The sequence below is a fragment of the Pongo abelii genome, chromosome 2 (genome assembly GCF_028885655.2).
Source record: "Pongo abelii isolate AG06213 chromosome 2, NHGRI_mPonAbe1-v2.0_pri, whole genome shotgun sequence".
NCBI lineage: Eukaryota > Metazoa > Chordata > Mammalia > Primates > Hominidae > Pongo > Pongo abelii.
The window spans coordinates 8,619,144-8,635,951 of NC_085928.1; the positions used below are offsets into that span (position 1 = coordinate 8,619,144).

The 16,808-nt window shown below is 44.5% G+C and overlaps 1 protein-coding gene across 1 annotated transcript in view; it reads left to right on the top strand.

Moving 5' to 3' along the window:
- Window positions 1–16,808, top strand: part of ISY1 (ISY1 splicing factor homolog) — a 31,482-nt gene that overhangs the window by 11,563 nt on the left and 3,111 nt on the right. Inside the window, exons 6-9 of the mRNA XM_002813154.6 lie at window positions 3,556–3,668; window positions 8,962–9,079; window positions 14,127–14,249; window positions 14,888–15,009. Of these exons, the coding sequence (XP_002813200.1) occupies window positions 3,556–3,668; window positions 8,962–9,079; window positions 14,127–14,249; window positions 14,888–15,009 (476 nt within the window). The remainder of the gene's footprint in view (window positions 1–3,555; window positions 3,669–8,961; window positions 9,080–14,126; window positions 14,250–14,887; window positions 15,010–16,808) is intronic.

The window sequence follows — 16,808 nt, forward strand, 5'->3', positions numbered from 1 at the left end:
AGTTTTGTTCTTGTCGCCAGGCTGGAGTGCAGTGGCGTGATCTCAGCTCACCGCACCTCCACCTCCCGGGTGCAAGTGATTCTCCTGCCTCAGCCTCCCAAGTAGCTGGGATTACAGGCATGTGTCACTATGCCCAGCTAATTGTTTGTATTTTTAGTAGAGATAGGGTTTATCCTTGTTTGTCAGACTGGTCTCAAACTCCCAACCTCAAGTGATCTGCCTGCCTCGGCCTCCCAAAGTGCTGGGATTACAGGTGTGAGCCACTGTGCCCAGCCTTGCCTGGCTAATTTTTAAATTTTTGGTAAAGATGGGCTCTTGTTATGTTGCCCAGGCTGGACTTAAGCAGTCTTCCCATCTGTGTCTCCCAGAGTGTTGGGATTACAGGCATAAGCCACTATGTCTGGTTTGGTCAGTTGACTTTTGACAAAAGTTGTGAAAACAATTCAATGCAGAAAGGGATGACAAATAACTCTTAAAAATTCATCGATTAGAAAATATAATTTGTTTTAAGAAGTGGGCAAAATTTTGAACAGATACTTTACCAAAGAAAATCCGTAGGGTGGGCATGGTGGCTCACGCCTGTAATCCCAGCACTTTGGGAGGCCGAGATGGGTGGATCACTTGAGGCCAGGAGTTTGAGACCAGCCTGGCCAACATGGCAAAACCCCGTCTCTACTAAAAATACAAAAATTAGCTGGGTATGGTGGCTTACACCTGTAATCTCAACTACTTGGGAGGCTGAGGCATGAGGATAGCTTGAACGTGAGAGGCAGAGGTTGCAGTGAGCTGAGATTGTACCACTGCACTCCAGCCTGGGCAACAGAGCGAGACTCTGTCTCAAAACATAAAATAAAATAAAATGTAGATGCAAATGAGCATCTTTTCATGTGTTTAACATAATAGTCATAAAGGAAATGCAGATTAAAAAAACAGTGGGATACTACACACTTAATAGAATGACTTACACAAATAGTGACAATGCCAAGTGCAGGTGAATATGTGAAGTAATGAACTCTCGTGAGGAGGCAAAATGGAACAGTTACTTTAGAATGGGGTTTGGTGGTTTCTTATAAAGTTAAACATACACTTAACCTATGATCCATCAATTCCACTCCTAGATATTTCTCCAAGAGAAATGTAATACTTTTCTGTTACACAAAAACTCATACATAATGTTTATAGTAGCCCCAAAACTGGAAGCAACCCAAAGGTCCTTCTGGTGAATGGATAAACAAACTGAGGTGTGTCTATAAAATAAAATAATACTCAGTAGTAAAAACAAACATATAGGCTAGGCACTGTGGCTTATGCCTGTAATCCCCAGCACTTTGGGAGACCAAGGTGGGAGGATCGCTTTGAGTTCAGGAGTTGGAGACCAGCTTGGGTAACATAGTAAGGCCTCATCTCTGTAAATAATAATAATAATTAAAGTAAATAAATAAAATTAAAACATATGGATGAATAAATAAAAATAAAACAAAAATAAATAAAATTAAAACATTTCAACTCAGCATAATGCTGAGTGAAAGAAACAAAACTCAAAATACTACATAATTTATGATCTCATTTATATGATGTTCTGGAAAAGCAAAATTATAGGAACAGAATACATTGTGTTTACTGGTGGCCAAAAGTTGGGTAGGAGGAGGGGTTGACTATAGTGGTGCATAAGGGAATGTTTTGGGGCGATGGAACTTTTCTGTGTCTTAATTGTGGTGATGATTACATGATTATATGCATTTGTGAAAACTCACATAATTGTGTACCAAAAAGTAATGTTTTTATATGTAGATTTTGGAAAGTCAATAAAAAAAAATAAAACGTGTGATTCTTGTTTTCTCCAAGATGCCTTGGCTTTGCTTTGGGAGAGGCTTCTGGAATCCTCTCCCTTTGCTTTGGTTGAGGCCCTCAGAGGATTGGGCTGCCTTGAGTTCTCTGTGTCTTTAGCACTGGAAAGTCTCACCATGGTGGTGGCAGGTCTTTTTTATTTCTTAATAGAACAGAACGTGGGAGTGGGAGGTTCTAAAATGTATTTTTTTTTTTTTTTTTTTTTTTTGTGAGACAGTCTTGCCCTGTCACCCAGGCTGGAGTGCAGTGGCATGATCTTCGCTCAGTGCAACCTCTGCCTCCCAGGCTCAAGCTATTCTCCTACCTCAGCTTCCTGAGTAGCTGGGATTACAAGCGTGCACCATCACTCCCGGCTGATTTTTGTATTTTTAGTAGCGACAAGGACTCCCCATGTTGGCCAAGGCTGGTCTCGAACTCCTGACCTCAAGTGATCTGCCCTCCTCTGCCTCCCAAAAGGCTGGGATTACGGGTGTGAGCCACCGCACCCAGTTACAATGTATTCTTACTTGACTTTTTTTTTTTGAATGGCGGACTCACTCTGTCACCCAGGCTGGAGTGCAGTGGTGCTATTACAGCTCACTGCAGTCTCTGCCTCCTGGGCTCAAGTGATTCTCCCACCTAAGTCTCCCAAGTAGCTGGAACCACAGGCATGTGCCACCACACCCAGTTAATTTTTCATATTTTTGGTGGAGATGGGATTTCACTATGTTGCCCAGGCTAGTCTTGAACTCCTGAGCTCAAGCAGTCCACCCACTTCTGCTTCCCAGAGTGCTGGGATTACAGGCGTGAGCCACTGCACCTGGCCTGTTTGACTTTTTTAAAAAAATGGACTTTATCCAGGCAAGAATTACATGTAATAAAATTCCCCCGTTTTTAATGTAGAGTTGGATGAGTTGCAGCAGATTTTTATACCCGTGAAAGCCACCACCTCCACAAGCAGTATCCATCGTCCCTAGAAGTCCTTTCATGCCCATCTTCTAGAGCATCAGTCTTAGCTGTAACCCAGGTGTAAGAGCCCTTCTGGATTTGCTGTTGTCATCCAGCATTACCTCATAAAGGCCTTGCTGTGTCTCCACTGTGTGCAAATTGTCCCTTTCAAAAGTTACATGATGTTTCATTTCAACATACTAGGGTTCATTAACCATTTTCCTACCTTCTCTTGGTGTGATGCCCCAGCTGCACCACAGTGAAATTTGTTGTGCACATCCCTTTCAATTAATCCCTTAGCCTTAATTCTTAGCCCTATAGTCCTTGCCAAAAATTTTTCCCATATAGCAATACATTGCTTTCCTGAAAACGCTAAACCATCATAGAATGCTGCCATCCCTAGGTGCGTATCCCAGCCTTATTGTGTCTTTGCTGGCCTTGGTTGCTGTTTCCCCCTCTCTCTTAAGAGCTTGTTATTTCAGTAGTTGTATAAATGGAACTGCCGGGTTGTTTCAGGGTTGTTTATATTTTTTTGGTTGCTAATGAGGATGAAGTTATTTTCAAGGATTTTTTTTTCTTACACTAGTGGGAACTCTGTTTATAATTCTTGTCCTTTCATTTATTTGGGTGGTTTTTCTTATCAATTTAGATGAATATTTTTATGTGGTATACCTTCGTAGGTGTTGACATTCATTTTAAGGATATGATACTAAATGTACGTGTTAGAGGTGTTGACATTCATTTTTATGGAATGATATTGTTAACCTTTTTGTTTTCTAGCTGGTTTAGGTGAATTTCGAATTCGTGACCTGAATGATGAAATTAACAAGCTGCTAAGGGAGAAAGGACACTGGGAGGTCCGGATAAAGGAGCTGGGAGGTCCTGATTATGGAGTGAGTACATGGCAGCCCCAGTGGCGGGTCTTGTCTAGTTTTCCACCTACAGCAGTTCCCAGCCCATTCCTGCCATAGGAGTCCCTTGATACAGGAAACCTATGAACAGGATGGGTAGGATGATGCTGGAAGACCTCACAGCACATGCCTCACAGCAGACAGGGCATCTATCTGTATGTACCAGCCAGAAGGCCTTGCGGAAGCTGCTTCATCTCTGGGCCTCGTGTTTAAAATCACCATGAGCCCGGGTGTGGTAGCTCACTCCTATAATCCCAGCACTTTGGGAGGCCGAGGCGGGCGGATCACTTGAGGTCAGGAGTTCAAGTCCAGCCTGGCCAGTATGGCAAAAGCCCATCTTTTCTAAAAATACAAAAATTAGCTGTGTGTGGTGGTGCACGCCTGTAATCCCAGCTACTTGGGAGGCTGAGGCAGGAGAATCACTCGAACCTGGAAGATGGAGGTTGCAGTGAGCAAAGATCGCCACTGCACTCCAGCCTGGGCAACAGAGTAAGACTCTGTCTTCAAAAAAAAAAGACTATGGTCCTTCACTGGGTGCAGTGGCTCACACCTGTAATCCTAGCACTTTGGGAGGCTGAGACAGGATGAGCCCTTGAGCACAGAAGTTTGAGACCAGCCTGGGCAGTGTTGTGGGACCCTGAATCTACAAAATATTTAAAAATCAGCTAGGCATGGTAGCACATGCTTATAGTCCCAGCTGCTCAGAAGGATGAGGTGGGAGGATGGCTTGAGCCTGGGAGGTGGAGGCTGCAGTGAGCTGTCATCATGCCACTGCATCTCAGCCTGGGTGCCAGAGCAAGATACTGTCTCAAAAAAAAGATAAAATGACCATGGTTCCTCACATTCTTTGAGTGCCTTAGGAACTGGAGACAGCCATTTGTTGGCTTTGTTATCTGAGAGCCATAGAGACACTACATTCTGTCCTTTTTTTGGACTTCTATAAATGCAATACTCTAGAACCATAGCTTTCAAACTTTTAAGAACATGGCCCATTGTAAAACACACACAGACACACACACAATCACAAGCCAGCACACAAAGGTGCTGAAAAAAACAATAAGTATGGTATATTTTTTATTCTGTTCTATTTTGGTTTTTAAAAATTTGATGTTTGTGACCTGCTTAACTGATTTCATGACGCACTAATGGGTCTTGGTTTTGAAAACTCCCGCCCCAGAGCCTAATTCATTCACACTTTTGTGATGAGACCTACCTCAGATCACTGGAAACAGTATGTAATCAATGGACTATAACGTGTTATATAAGAAACACATGCAGTTTTTCTACGTGTTGATCTTTTCACCTTTGAGAAAGTCTAACACATAACCATAATTCTTACCCTAGTACATACAAATGGAGTGTTCAGCCTTCCCACTGCAGAAGAGGAAAGGCATTCCCATTTCTGAAGCACCTTTTGTGTCCGGGCACCGCACTAGGAGACTTCTCTTGGGTGTCTTGCCTAACTTCTTTTTTTCTTTTCATTTATTTTATTTTTGTTGTTTTTTATTTTTATATGCCAATCTTCTCTATCATTCCGATTTTAGTATATGTCCTGCCAGAGTGAGCACTTGCCTGACCTCTTCAGCGGTTGTGTGGTGGAGATTTTATTTTTCCTGTGAGGCGGCTTAAAAGCAGCTCATTAATCCACCTAGAAAAGTAGTCTCAGGTATGAAAAAATTCGTATGTGAAATGTTAAGTTCCACCACCCAAATTCAACACTATTAATATTTTTATATATTTCTTCCAGAGATTTTTAATGCTTAATAATTTTATTTTTATTTTCTACATAGAAAAGTAATATATTATCACTAAGTTCAGAAAAGTACGAAGAAGTAGAACAACACTCAGTCACAATCCCATTACATAAGTGCAGCCACTTGAATATGCTCTTTATCTTTTTTTTTCCTTCTGTTGTTTTTGTATGAATGTCATAATTGAAACCATACTCATTGTATGTGCAATTTTGGTTCTGGATTTTGTTTTTCTTTTCAAAATGGTAGCTTTCATTATATAAACAGTACATATTTTTGTGCAGAGAAAAAATATAAAAATTATAAAATATAAAAAATACATATTAGTATATACATTATAGAAATTCATTAATATTCTAACTATGTGCTTTATTCTCTAAACTGTATAAGGAATACAGTTTCATGTCAATAAATAATCATATGATAGATATGTATATTAAATTGTTTTATTCTAGTTTAGTTTTTTTTTTTTTTTTTTTTTTTTTTTTGAGACAGAGTCTCGCTTCATCACCCAGGCTGGAGTGCAGTGGTATGATCTTGGCTCACTGCAACCTCTGCCTCCTGGGTTCAAGCAATTCTTGTGCCCCAGCCTCCAGAGCAGCTGAGATTACAGGTGTGTGCCACCACACCTGGCTAATTTTTATATTTTAGTAGAGTTGGGGTTTGACCATGTTGGCCAGGCTGGTCTCGAACTCCTGACCTCTGGTGATCTGTCCGCCTTGGTCTCCCAAAGTGCTGGAATCACAGATGTGAGCCACTGCACCCAGCCTCTTAGTTTTTGAGACAAGATCTTACTCTGTCACCCCAGGCTGGAGTGCAGTGGCACGATCATGGCTCACTGCAGCCTTGACTCCAGGTGCAAGTAATCCTTTTACCTCAGCCTCCCGAGCAGCTGAGATGACAGGTGTGTGCCACCATGCTCAGCTAATTTTTTTTTTTTGAGACGGAGTCTCGCTCTGTCACCCAGGCTGGAGTGCAGGAGTGTGATTTCGACTCACTGCAACCTCCCCTGCCTGGGTTCAAGCAATTCTCATGCCTCAGCCTCCAGAGTAGCTGGGATTACAGGTGCCTACCACCACGCCCAGCTAATTTTTGTATTTTTAGTAGAGACAGGGTTTCACCATGTTGGCCAGGCTGGTCTCGAACTCCCTACCTCAGGTGATCCACCTGCCTTGGCTCCCCAAAGTGCTGGGATTATAGGTGTGAGCTACCGTGCCTAGCCATGCCCAGCTAATTTTTAAATTTTTTGTAGAAATGGTGTCCCATTATGTTGTCCAGGCTGGTCTTGAGCTCCTGGAGTCTATCAGTCATCCTGCCTCAGCCTCCCAAAGTACTGGGATTACAGGCATGAGCCGCTGTGCTCAGCCAAATTGTATGATTTTAAAAAATGTTTTTTAACTCAAAGCACATTGCAAAAATATACAGAGAACTTTTATATACTGTTTATACAGATTTACTGGTATTTAACATTTTGCTTGTATTTGCTTTATTTTCTTTGTGTACCTTGAGATTTATTTTTTGTGAACCACTTGAAAGGTAGGTTACAATACATCATGCTTCTTTACCCTTTAATATATGTGTATTTCCTAAGAAGAAGAATATTCTCTTATGTAACCATGGTAGAGCTATCAAGTTTAAGAAATTTAACTTGGCTACAATAATTGAATCCATGTGGCATTTCATCAGTTTTCCCAATAATGTCCTTGGTAGCATTTCCCCTGCAGTACAGGACCTGATCCGGGGTCACATACTACATGTAGTTGTCAAATCGTCTTTTTTTTTTTTTTTTTTCGAGACAGAGTCTCACTCTGTCGTCCAAGCTGGAGTGCAGTGGCGCACGATCTCAGCTCACCCTAACTCCGCCTCCGAGGTTCAAGTGATTCTTGTGCTCCAGCAAGTGATTCTTGTGCTCCAGCAAGTGATTCTTGTGCTCCAGACTCCCAAGTAGCTGGGATTACAGATGTGTGCCACCATACCCTGCTAATTTTTGTATTTTTAGTAGAGGTGGGATTTTACCATGTTGGCCGGGCTGGTCTTGAACTCTTGACCTCAGATGATCTTCCCGCCTTGGTCTCCCAAAGTGCTGGGATTACACATGTGAGCCACCGCACCCAGCAAATCATCAGTTTTAATAGATATAGTTGTATCTTCTGGATGTATTTCATTTTTTTTCCACTGATTGTCATATAGGTTGTTTGTAATCTTTTTAAAGGTTTTGTCACTTAGCATCGTAAGTGTTTTTTATCTTTATTTATTTATTTATTTATTTTTAAATTATTTTATTTTATTTTTTTGAGACGGAGTCTTGCTCTGTCGCCCAGGCTGGAGTGCAGTGGCGTGATCTCAGCTCACTGCAAGCTCCGCTTCCCAGGTTCATGCCATTCTCCTGCCTTAGCCTCCCAAGTAGCTGGGACTACAGGCGCCCACCACCATGCCTGGCTAGTTTTTTGTATTTATAGTAGAGACGGGGTTTCACCGTGTTATCCAGGATGGTCTCGATCTCCTGACCTCCTGATCCGCCCGCCTCGGCCTCCCAAAGTGCTGAGATTACAGGCGTGAGCCACTGCGCCCGGCCTAGTTTTATTTTTTTTTTTTGAGACAGGGTCTTGCTCTGTCACCCAGGCTGGAATGCAGTGGCGCGATAGGTGTGTGTCACCATGCCTGGCTAATTTTTGCATTTTTTTGTAGAGACAGGGTTTCGCCATGTTGCCCAGGCTGGTTGTGAACTCCTGGCCTCAAGTGATCTTCCCGCCTCGGTGTCCCAGAGTGCTGGGATTACAGGTGTGAGCCACCATGCCCAGCCCATAAGTGTTTTTTATTTATATATTTATTTATTTATTTTATTTTTGAGACAGAGTCTCACTCTGTCACCCTGGCTGGAGTAGAGTGGCACGATCTTGGCTCACTGCAATCTCCACCTCCCAGGTTCAAGCAATTCTTCCTGCCCCAGTCTCCTGAGTAGCTGGGATTACAGGCGTGTCTCACCACACCCAGCTAATTTTTTTATATTTAGTAGAGACACAGTTTTGCCATGTTGCCCAGGCTGTCTTGAACTCCTAAGCTGAAGTGATCGCCTACCTTGGCCTCCCAAAGTGCTAGGATTACAGGTGTGAGCCACTGCATCCGGCTATTATCTTAAAATATATTTGCAGACATGGAAATAGTGGGTTTAAAGATCAGATCCGCCAGGCTCAGTGGCTCACACCTGTAATCCCAGCACTTTGGGAGGCTGAGGTGGGCGGATCATGAGGTCAGGAGTTCAAGACCATCCTGACCAACATGGTGAAACCCCGTCTCTACTAAAAATACAAAAATTAGCCAGGCATGGTGGCACGCACCTGTAATCCCAGCTACTCAGGAGGCTGAGGCAGGAGAATCGCTTGAACCTAGGAGGCGGAGGTTGCAGTGAGATTGTGCTACTGCACTCCAGCCTGGGCAACAGAGCGAGACTCCGCCTCAAATAAATAAATAAATAATAACTAACTAACTAACAGATCCATTTTCTCTTTTTTCTTCACAATAAGAAAGTCGGCCCTAAAATGCTGGATCATGAAGGAAAAGAAGTCCCAGGAAACCGAGGTTACAAGTACTTTGGAGCAGCAAAAGATTTGCCTGGTGTTAGAGAGCTGTTTGAAAAAGAACGTAAGTAACTAAGTTTGTGACAGTTTTAGCCTTTCATTGGTAATAATCATAAGAGTAGATATGCTATATGCTAACTGCTCTTACTTTTTTTTCTTAGTTGCATAACAGCCTTATAGTGTAGGAATTATTGTTCCCAGATTTTAACTGAGAATTCTTAAGAACTGGGATAGAATCATAGGCCCATGCCATACAATTGGGTCTGGAAAGTGCACCCAGGATTGGCTGGTGCAGGATTCTGCCTTTGGCAGGTGCTAATCTGTCAGTCTGGACAAGGAGTTTCCCTACTTGAAGTTTCCCAGAACGATTGGGGCAGGCTCTGAAGTTCATTGAATCAGGTTCATGTTTCAGTTACTTATTAGTTGAACAAATGATAACCAAAGAACAAATAAAATCTTGGGCCAAACCCTAACATGTAAAAATGGACAAAAGTGAGGCCCAGCACCGTGGCTCATGCCTGTAATCCCAGCACTTTGGGAGGCTGAGATGGGCGGATCACCTGAGGTAGGGAGTTAGAGACCAGCTTGACCAACATGGAGAAACCCCGTCTCCACTAAACATACAAAATTAGCTGGGCATGGTGGTGCATGCCTGTACTCCCAGCTACTCAGGAGACTGAGACAGGAGAATTGCTTGAATCTGAGGGGTGGAGGTTGCGGTGAGCCGAGATCATGCCATTGCACTCCAGCCTGGACAACAAGAGCGAAACTCCATCTCAAAAAAAAAAAGGAGAAAAGTGGAGCTACTTTGTGTGAATCCAAATAGGGCACACCCACCTTTCCTCCTCCTTTCAGCCAAACCTCCTGAATATAATTTGAAACTGTTAGTCTGGAGTTTTAGTCTGTTTTGATTTTGTATTTTAGAAAGGTAGTCAACACTTCATAGGAAAAAGTATGAGAGGCAGAGAAGAATGATGCCAGTATTTTCACCATTATTAGCGTTTTGTTATATCTCCTTCTAGTTAGCTTTTCTATTTAAAAAAATATATAGTTCTATTTTTATTAAATGCTGCTTGTTTTAAAATTCATTATTCCAAAACTAGTTTTACATAGGGCACTACCATCACTTAAAAATAATTCAGAGTTTAAATATTGTGCCATTAATTATGAAGGAATATATTTTTTACTACAGAGGAGTTATAGCCAGGCACAGTGGCTCATGCCTGTAATCCCAGCACTTTGGGAGGCTGAGGCAGGAGAATCACAAGGTCAGGAGTTCGAGACCAGCCTAGCCAACATGGTGAAACCCTGTCTCTACTAAAAATACAAAAAAAATTAGCTGGGCATATGGCAGGCACCTGTAATCCCAGCAACTCAGGAGGCTGAGGCAGGAGAATCACTTGAACCTGGGAGGCAGAGGTTGCAGTGAGCCGAGATCGTCCCACTGCGCTCCCCTGGGCAGCGGAGCAGGACTCCATCTCAAACAAAAAAAAGAAGTTATAAAATACAGAAAATCAGAAAAAACCACTCACATTTTCACACCTTGTATGTGATGATTGTTAATACATTAGGGCATTGTTCCCTCCAGTTTCTTTCTTTCTTTCTTTCTTTCTTTCTTTTTTGAGATGGAGTCTTGCTCTGTTGCGCAGGCTGGAGTGTAGTTGTGCGATCTCGGCTCACTGCAACCTCTGCCTCCTGGGTTCAAGCAATTCTCCTGCCTCAGCCTCCCAAGTAGCTGGGACTACAGGCGCATGCCACCATGCCCAGCTAATTTGTATTTTTTTTTTTTTTTTGAGACGGAGTCTTGCTCTGTCGCCAAGGCTGGAGTACAGTGGCCCAATCTTGGCTCACTGCAAGCTCCACCTCCCGGGTTTACACCATTCTCCTGCCTCAGCCTCCTGAGTAGCTGGGATTACAGGCGTCTGCCACCATGCCCAGCTAATTTTTTTTTTTTTTTTTTTTTTTTTAGTAGAGACGGGGTTTCACCATGTTAGTCAGGATGGTCTCGATCTCCTGACCTCGTGATCCACGTGCCTCAGCTTCCCAAAGTGCGGGGATTACAGGCGTGAGCCACCGTGACCAGTACTAATTTGTATTTTTAGTAGAGACGGGGTTTCACTATGTTGGCGCCAGGGTGGTCTCGAGCTCTTTTTTTTTGAGATGGAGTCTTGCTCTGTTGCCCAGGCTGGAGTGCAGTGATGCGATCTCGGCTCACTGCTGCAAGCTCTGCCTCCCAGGTTCACGCCATTCTTCTGCCTCAGCCTCCCGAGTAGCTGGGACTATAGGCGCCCGCCACCATGCCTGGCAAAGTTTTTGTATTTTTTTAGTAGAGCCAGGGTTTCACCGTGTTAGCCAGGATGGTCTCGATCTCCTGATCTCGTGATCCGCCCGCCTCGGCCTCCCAAAATGCTGGGATTACAGGTGTGAGCCACTGCTCCCGGCCGGTCTCAAACTCTTGATGTCATGATCTGCCCACCTCGGCCTCCCAAAGCGCTGGGATTACAGGAGTGAGCCACCTCGCCTGGCTGTTCCTTCCAGTTTCTAAAGGGTTGTATTGGGGCGGCTCCTATATTGTGATTATGCTCTGTATGTTAGGTTTTTTGCATTTACATTTTTCTAAATGTATTTTTGCTTATTCCAGTGATAGATTTTTGGGTTTTTTAATTTATTTTTCCTTTTTTGTCATCTATTGAAAAGATTTTTGTTTTAGAAAGAAAATGAGTAAGCGAATTTTACTGGTTATAATTCAAATAGTACAGATAGAGTTAAAGTCCTCTTACCTCTACGCTCATCCCAGTGCCCCTCCTAGAGGTAACTGATAACCATTATTATCTGTTTGGTATGTTCCTTTCCGGCCTTAAAAAATTTTTTTATTTTTTTAGGCCAGGCGCGGTGGCTCACGCCTGTAATCCCAGCACTTTGGGAGGCTGAGGCGGGCGGATCACAAGGTCAGGAGATCAAGACCATCCTGGCTAACATGGTGAAACCCCGTCTCTGCTAAAAAAAAAATACAAAAAATTAGCTGGGCATGGTGGCGGGCACCTGTAATCCCAGCTACTTCGGAGGCTGAGGCAGGAGAATGGCGTGAACCCAGGAGGCGGAGCTTGCAGTGAGCTGAGATCGTGCCATTGCACTCCAGCCTGGGCAACAGAGCAAGGCTCTGTCTAAAAAAAATAAATAAATAATAAAAAAGAAGAAGAAGAAAATACAAAATTAGCTGGGCATGGTGGCAGGTGCCTGTAATCCCAGCTACTTGGGAGGCTAAGGCAGGAGAATGGCGTGAACCCGGGAGGTGGAGCTTGCAGTAAGCTGAGATCGCGCCATTGCACTCCAGCCTGGGTGACAGAGTGAGGCTCTGTCTTAAAAAAAAAAAAAAAAGAAGAAGAAGAAGAAAATACAAAATTAGCTGGGCGTGGTGGCGCGTGCCTGTAATCCCAGCTACTCGGGAGGCTGAGGCAGGAGAATTGCTTGAACCTGGGAGGTGGAGGTTGCGGTGAGCTGAGATTGCGCCATTGCACTCCAGCCTGGGCAACAAGAGTGAGACTCCGTCTCAAAAAAAAAAAAAATGCTGGGATTACAGGCATGAGTCACTGCGCCTGGCCAGCTTTTATTCTTTGACCAATCTGGTTGGTTGTCATTTTGTTTTTCATTTTTAATAATTACTTAGCTGGGTGCAGTGGCTCACACCTATAATCTTAGCACTTTGGGAAGCCTAAGCGGGTGGATCACCCGAGGTCAGGAGTTGGAGACTTGCCTGGCCAACATGGTGAAACCCCATCTCTACTAAAAATACAAAAATTAGCTGGGTGTGGTGGCGGGTGCCTGTAATCCCAGCTGCTCGGGAGGCTGACGCAGGAGAATCGCTTGAACCCAGGATGCAGAGGTTGCAGTGAGCCAAGATCATGCCATTGCACTCCAGCCTGGACAACAAGAGTGAAATTCCATCTCAAAAAAAAAAAGAATTACTTAAATATTCCGGATTGTAGTCCTAGTCTGAAAATATCTTCTTTAGGGCTTTCTCATGTATCTTTTTTGTTTGTTTATAGTTTCTTTTGTCTTTTTTATTTACTTACATTTCCTGTCATGCTTTTTCATTAAACATTATGACAGTTCCTGTGTTATTAAAATACTTTGTGAAATAGCATTACAGGGGCTGCAGGATATCCCATCCCATACATATTCTGCAATTTACAATCCTAGGTTATTCCCAAGTTTTCTCTATTATATAAATAATACTGTGATGCATATATCTGTCCATGAAGCTTTTTGCTATCTTGTGTTTGGTTTTTTTTTTTTTTTTGAGACGGAGTCTCGCTCTGTCACCCAGGCTGGAGTGCAGTGGCGCAGTCTTGGCTCACTGCAACCTCTGTTCCCTGGGTTCAGGCGATTCTCCTGCCTCAGCCTCCGGAGTAGCTGGGATTACAGGGGCCCCCACGACCATGCCTGGCTAATTTTTATATTTTTAGTAGAGATGGGGTTTCACCATGTTGGCCACGCTGGTCTCGAACTGCTGACCTGGTGATTCTCCCGCCTTGGCCTCCCAAAGTGCTAGGATTACAGGCATGAGCCACCACGCCCGGCCTGGTTTTGTTTTTTACTTAGGTAGATTGCTTTTAAATGGATTAATGGGTCCAAGTACTGATTTTAAAAAGGGCTCTACCACTTAAATAATCCCATGAATAGTATAGAAAAGTGTCTATGCATGTTATTTTCTTTTTTTGTGTGATGGAGTCTTGCTTTGTCGCCCAGGCTGGAGTGCAGTGGCGTGATCTCGGCTCACTGCAAACTCTGCCTCCCAGGTTCAAGCGATTCTCCTGCCACAGCCTGAGTAGCTGGGATTGCAGGTGCGCACCACCACGCCTGGCTAATTTTTGTATTTTTAGTAGAGACGGGGTTTCACCATGTTGGTCAGGCTGGTCTGGAACTCCTGACCTCGTGAGCCACCTGCCTGGGCCTCCCAAAGTGCTAGGATTACAGGTGTGAGCCACCGCGCCCACCCGGTATTTTCATGAACATACGTGCCACGTGTGTGTATAGCGTTGCATCAGGAGACAGCTTCGCTGGAGTGTGATTATGACTTGGAAACTCAGCTCCATTTCTGTTTCTTATAGCTCTTCCTCCTCCCAGAAAGACACGTGCTGAGCTCATGAAGGCAATCGATTTTGAGTACTATGGTTACCTAGATGAAGATGATGGTGTTATTGTGCCTTTGGAACAGGAATATGAAAAGAAACGTAGGTCTCTGGGCATTTCATTTCATAATAGATGGCATCTGTTTTCTGTTGTCTCCTTTGAAAACAGGATTTTCAATAGTGCTTTATGCCAGAAGGGAGTTTTCTTTGTTGCTAATGGTCTTCAGGCCTGATGGTCTGCTAATTCCCTGACCCCTGTGAGGCAGTCAAAGCTGTGTGGGCCAGAGGTAACAGGTTGGGGAAGCCATGAGAGCCACGTCTGACCGGTCCCTGTCTGCTAGGAGGTCACCATCTGGATTCGTGCTAATACCAGTGCCCATGTGACACATCAAGCCAGGACTTTGGAAGCAAGTGGTCTGGAGCTGGAGCTGCTTTCTAGCATGCTCTGCCCCTGTCTTCTCTGTTTTCATTTGGACATGTTGGGAAGCCACTCAGGTTATGGAAGTGGGGAGGATTTGGGAATGTTCCCTAAAAAGCTGTTTTGTAGTGACTGAAGGCCAGAGCTGTTGTAGGACTACCATGCCTCACATCCATTTCCACCCATGGGGGCAGAATGAAGGGTGTCCCTTTCTAGAGGGGATGTCTAGACTTTCCCTGCATAGTGTTGGCCTTTCCCTGCATAGTGTTGAAAGCTAATTTAGAGACTGAAATAAATAGCACCTACCCTCTCTTGTGTTCAGTCAGAGCTGAGTTAGTGGAAAAGTGGAAAGCAGAGAGAGAGGCTCGGCTGGCAAGAGGAGAAAAGGAAGAGGAGGAGGAAGAGGAGGAAGAGATCAACATCTATGCAGTCACCGAGGAGGAGGTATTGGGGTTGGCCCCTTCTGGCACTCACTGCCATCTGCTCCAAGCCATGAAGTGTGGCAGGGAGGAAGCTTGGCTCCCAAACACAGTCAGGGTTCACAGCCCAGCTTGCTCACCTGCAGGATGGCTGTGAAAACACTTGTGAGATTACAGGAGGGTTTCAGGAGGCAGCAGCCATGAGATTGCCCTGCCGGCCGTGGTTTACACCAGGGCTTCCTTCTTTCCTTCTTAAAGACAGGCCCTCCTGCATACACTAGAATTAGATTGATAAACACAGAGGAAGCCATGAGCTTTAGCCCATGACCTGATCACTTCTGTTCACGTGGCAGTGGCAGTCGCTCTTCTGTAGTCTAACACCCCCATCTTTTTTATTTTTTTTGAGACGGAGTCTGGCTCTGTTGCCCAGGCTGGAGTGCAGTGGCACGATCTTGGCTTACTGCAACCTCTGCCTCCCGGGTTCAAGCAATTCTTCTGCCTCAACCTCCCAAGTAGCTGGGACTACAGGCGAGTGCCACCACGCCTGGCTAATTTTTGTATTTTTAGTAGAGACGGGGTTTCACCATATTGGCCAGGCAGGTCTGGAACTCCTGACCTCGTGATCCACCCGCCTTGGCCTCCCAAAGTGCTGGGATGACAGGCGTGAACCATTGCGCCCAGCCCTAACACCCCCGTCTTACACATGGAAAGAAACGCAGAGCAGAGAAGAAACTTTCTCAGAGGGTCATGGTTGGGGAATCTTTGCATATTTTCAGACCTTTTGCATATTTTCTGATCTTTTGCATATTTTCTGATCTGTAGGAAATACTCATTATATATCTTACTTATTACTTTTTATTATAGCCACCATGTAAGTAATCTTGACATATCTCTGTCTGTGCTACACCTTTTATTTTTTTCTATGAAACACTACCAAAACTTCACTGCATTTAAAGAGGTATTCTGAAACAAGGAAAACTCAGCATTTGAAATCTCTGCCTCCCAGGCAGAGCTCTTCTGCAGGGCCCTATATTTGGAGTCCTTGCTGCCTGCACAGGTCTAGGTGGATCTGATGTGCTGGACTGAGAGAAGGGAGGGGATCACCCACACATGGATGATGGCTCAGGTTCCACATGAGGAGCTTGCTGAGACACCACTGGTGAAGAAGCAGGCTCAGGTTTAGTAACTTAATGTCACACGGGATATAACAGGCCTGACGTTCCTGCTAATGTCCAGCTGGGCCAGCACTGGGGTTCAGTGCAGGTCTGAAGCAGGATGGCAGCATGCCTTAGGAGGATTTCCTCTAGGTACAAATATTCATTTGCTCTCTCAGCAGGTGTTTAATTCATGGCTCCTGTGAGCCAGCCCCATTCCAGGTGCAGGGACATGGTGGTACAGAGGCTTGAAGTGTAGCTCATAGTCCAGGCGGAGGCAGTCCAGTAAGAGAGACAGTGAGCAACAGAACCTCAATAGAGCCTGGTGCAGGGACAGCCTGCAGACACTCTGCTGGGAAGCTAACCCCTCAGCTGAGATTAGGACGATCCAGCGAACTTAACCAAGGAAGGAGGAGATGAGGGGAGAGGGCTCCCAGCAGGGGCGCATCATGTGCTGAGAGATCCTGTGATGAGTGTGAGAGACAAAGGACAGCCCAGTGTGCTGGAGTGCAGAGATTGGGTGCTGGGTGTGAGTGGAGGCTGATGGGGAGCTGGTGTTGTGGGGAAGAGCAGTGGAAACCCACAGCAGAATTTTTTTTTTTCTTTTCAAATAATTATAGCGATATAGGAAGTTGCAAAGAGTACAGAGAGATCCTGTGTATGCTTCACC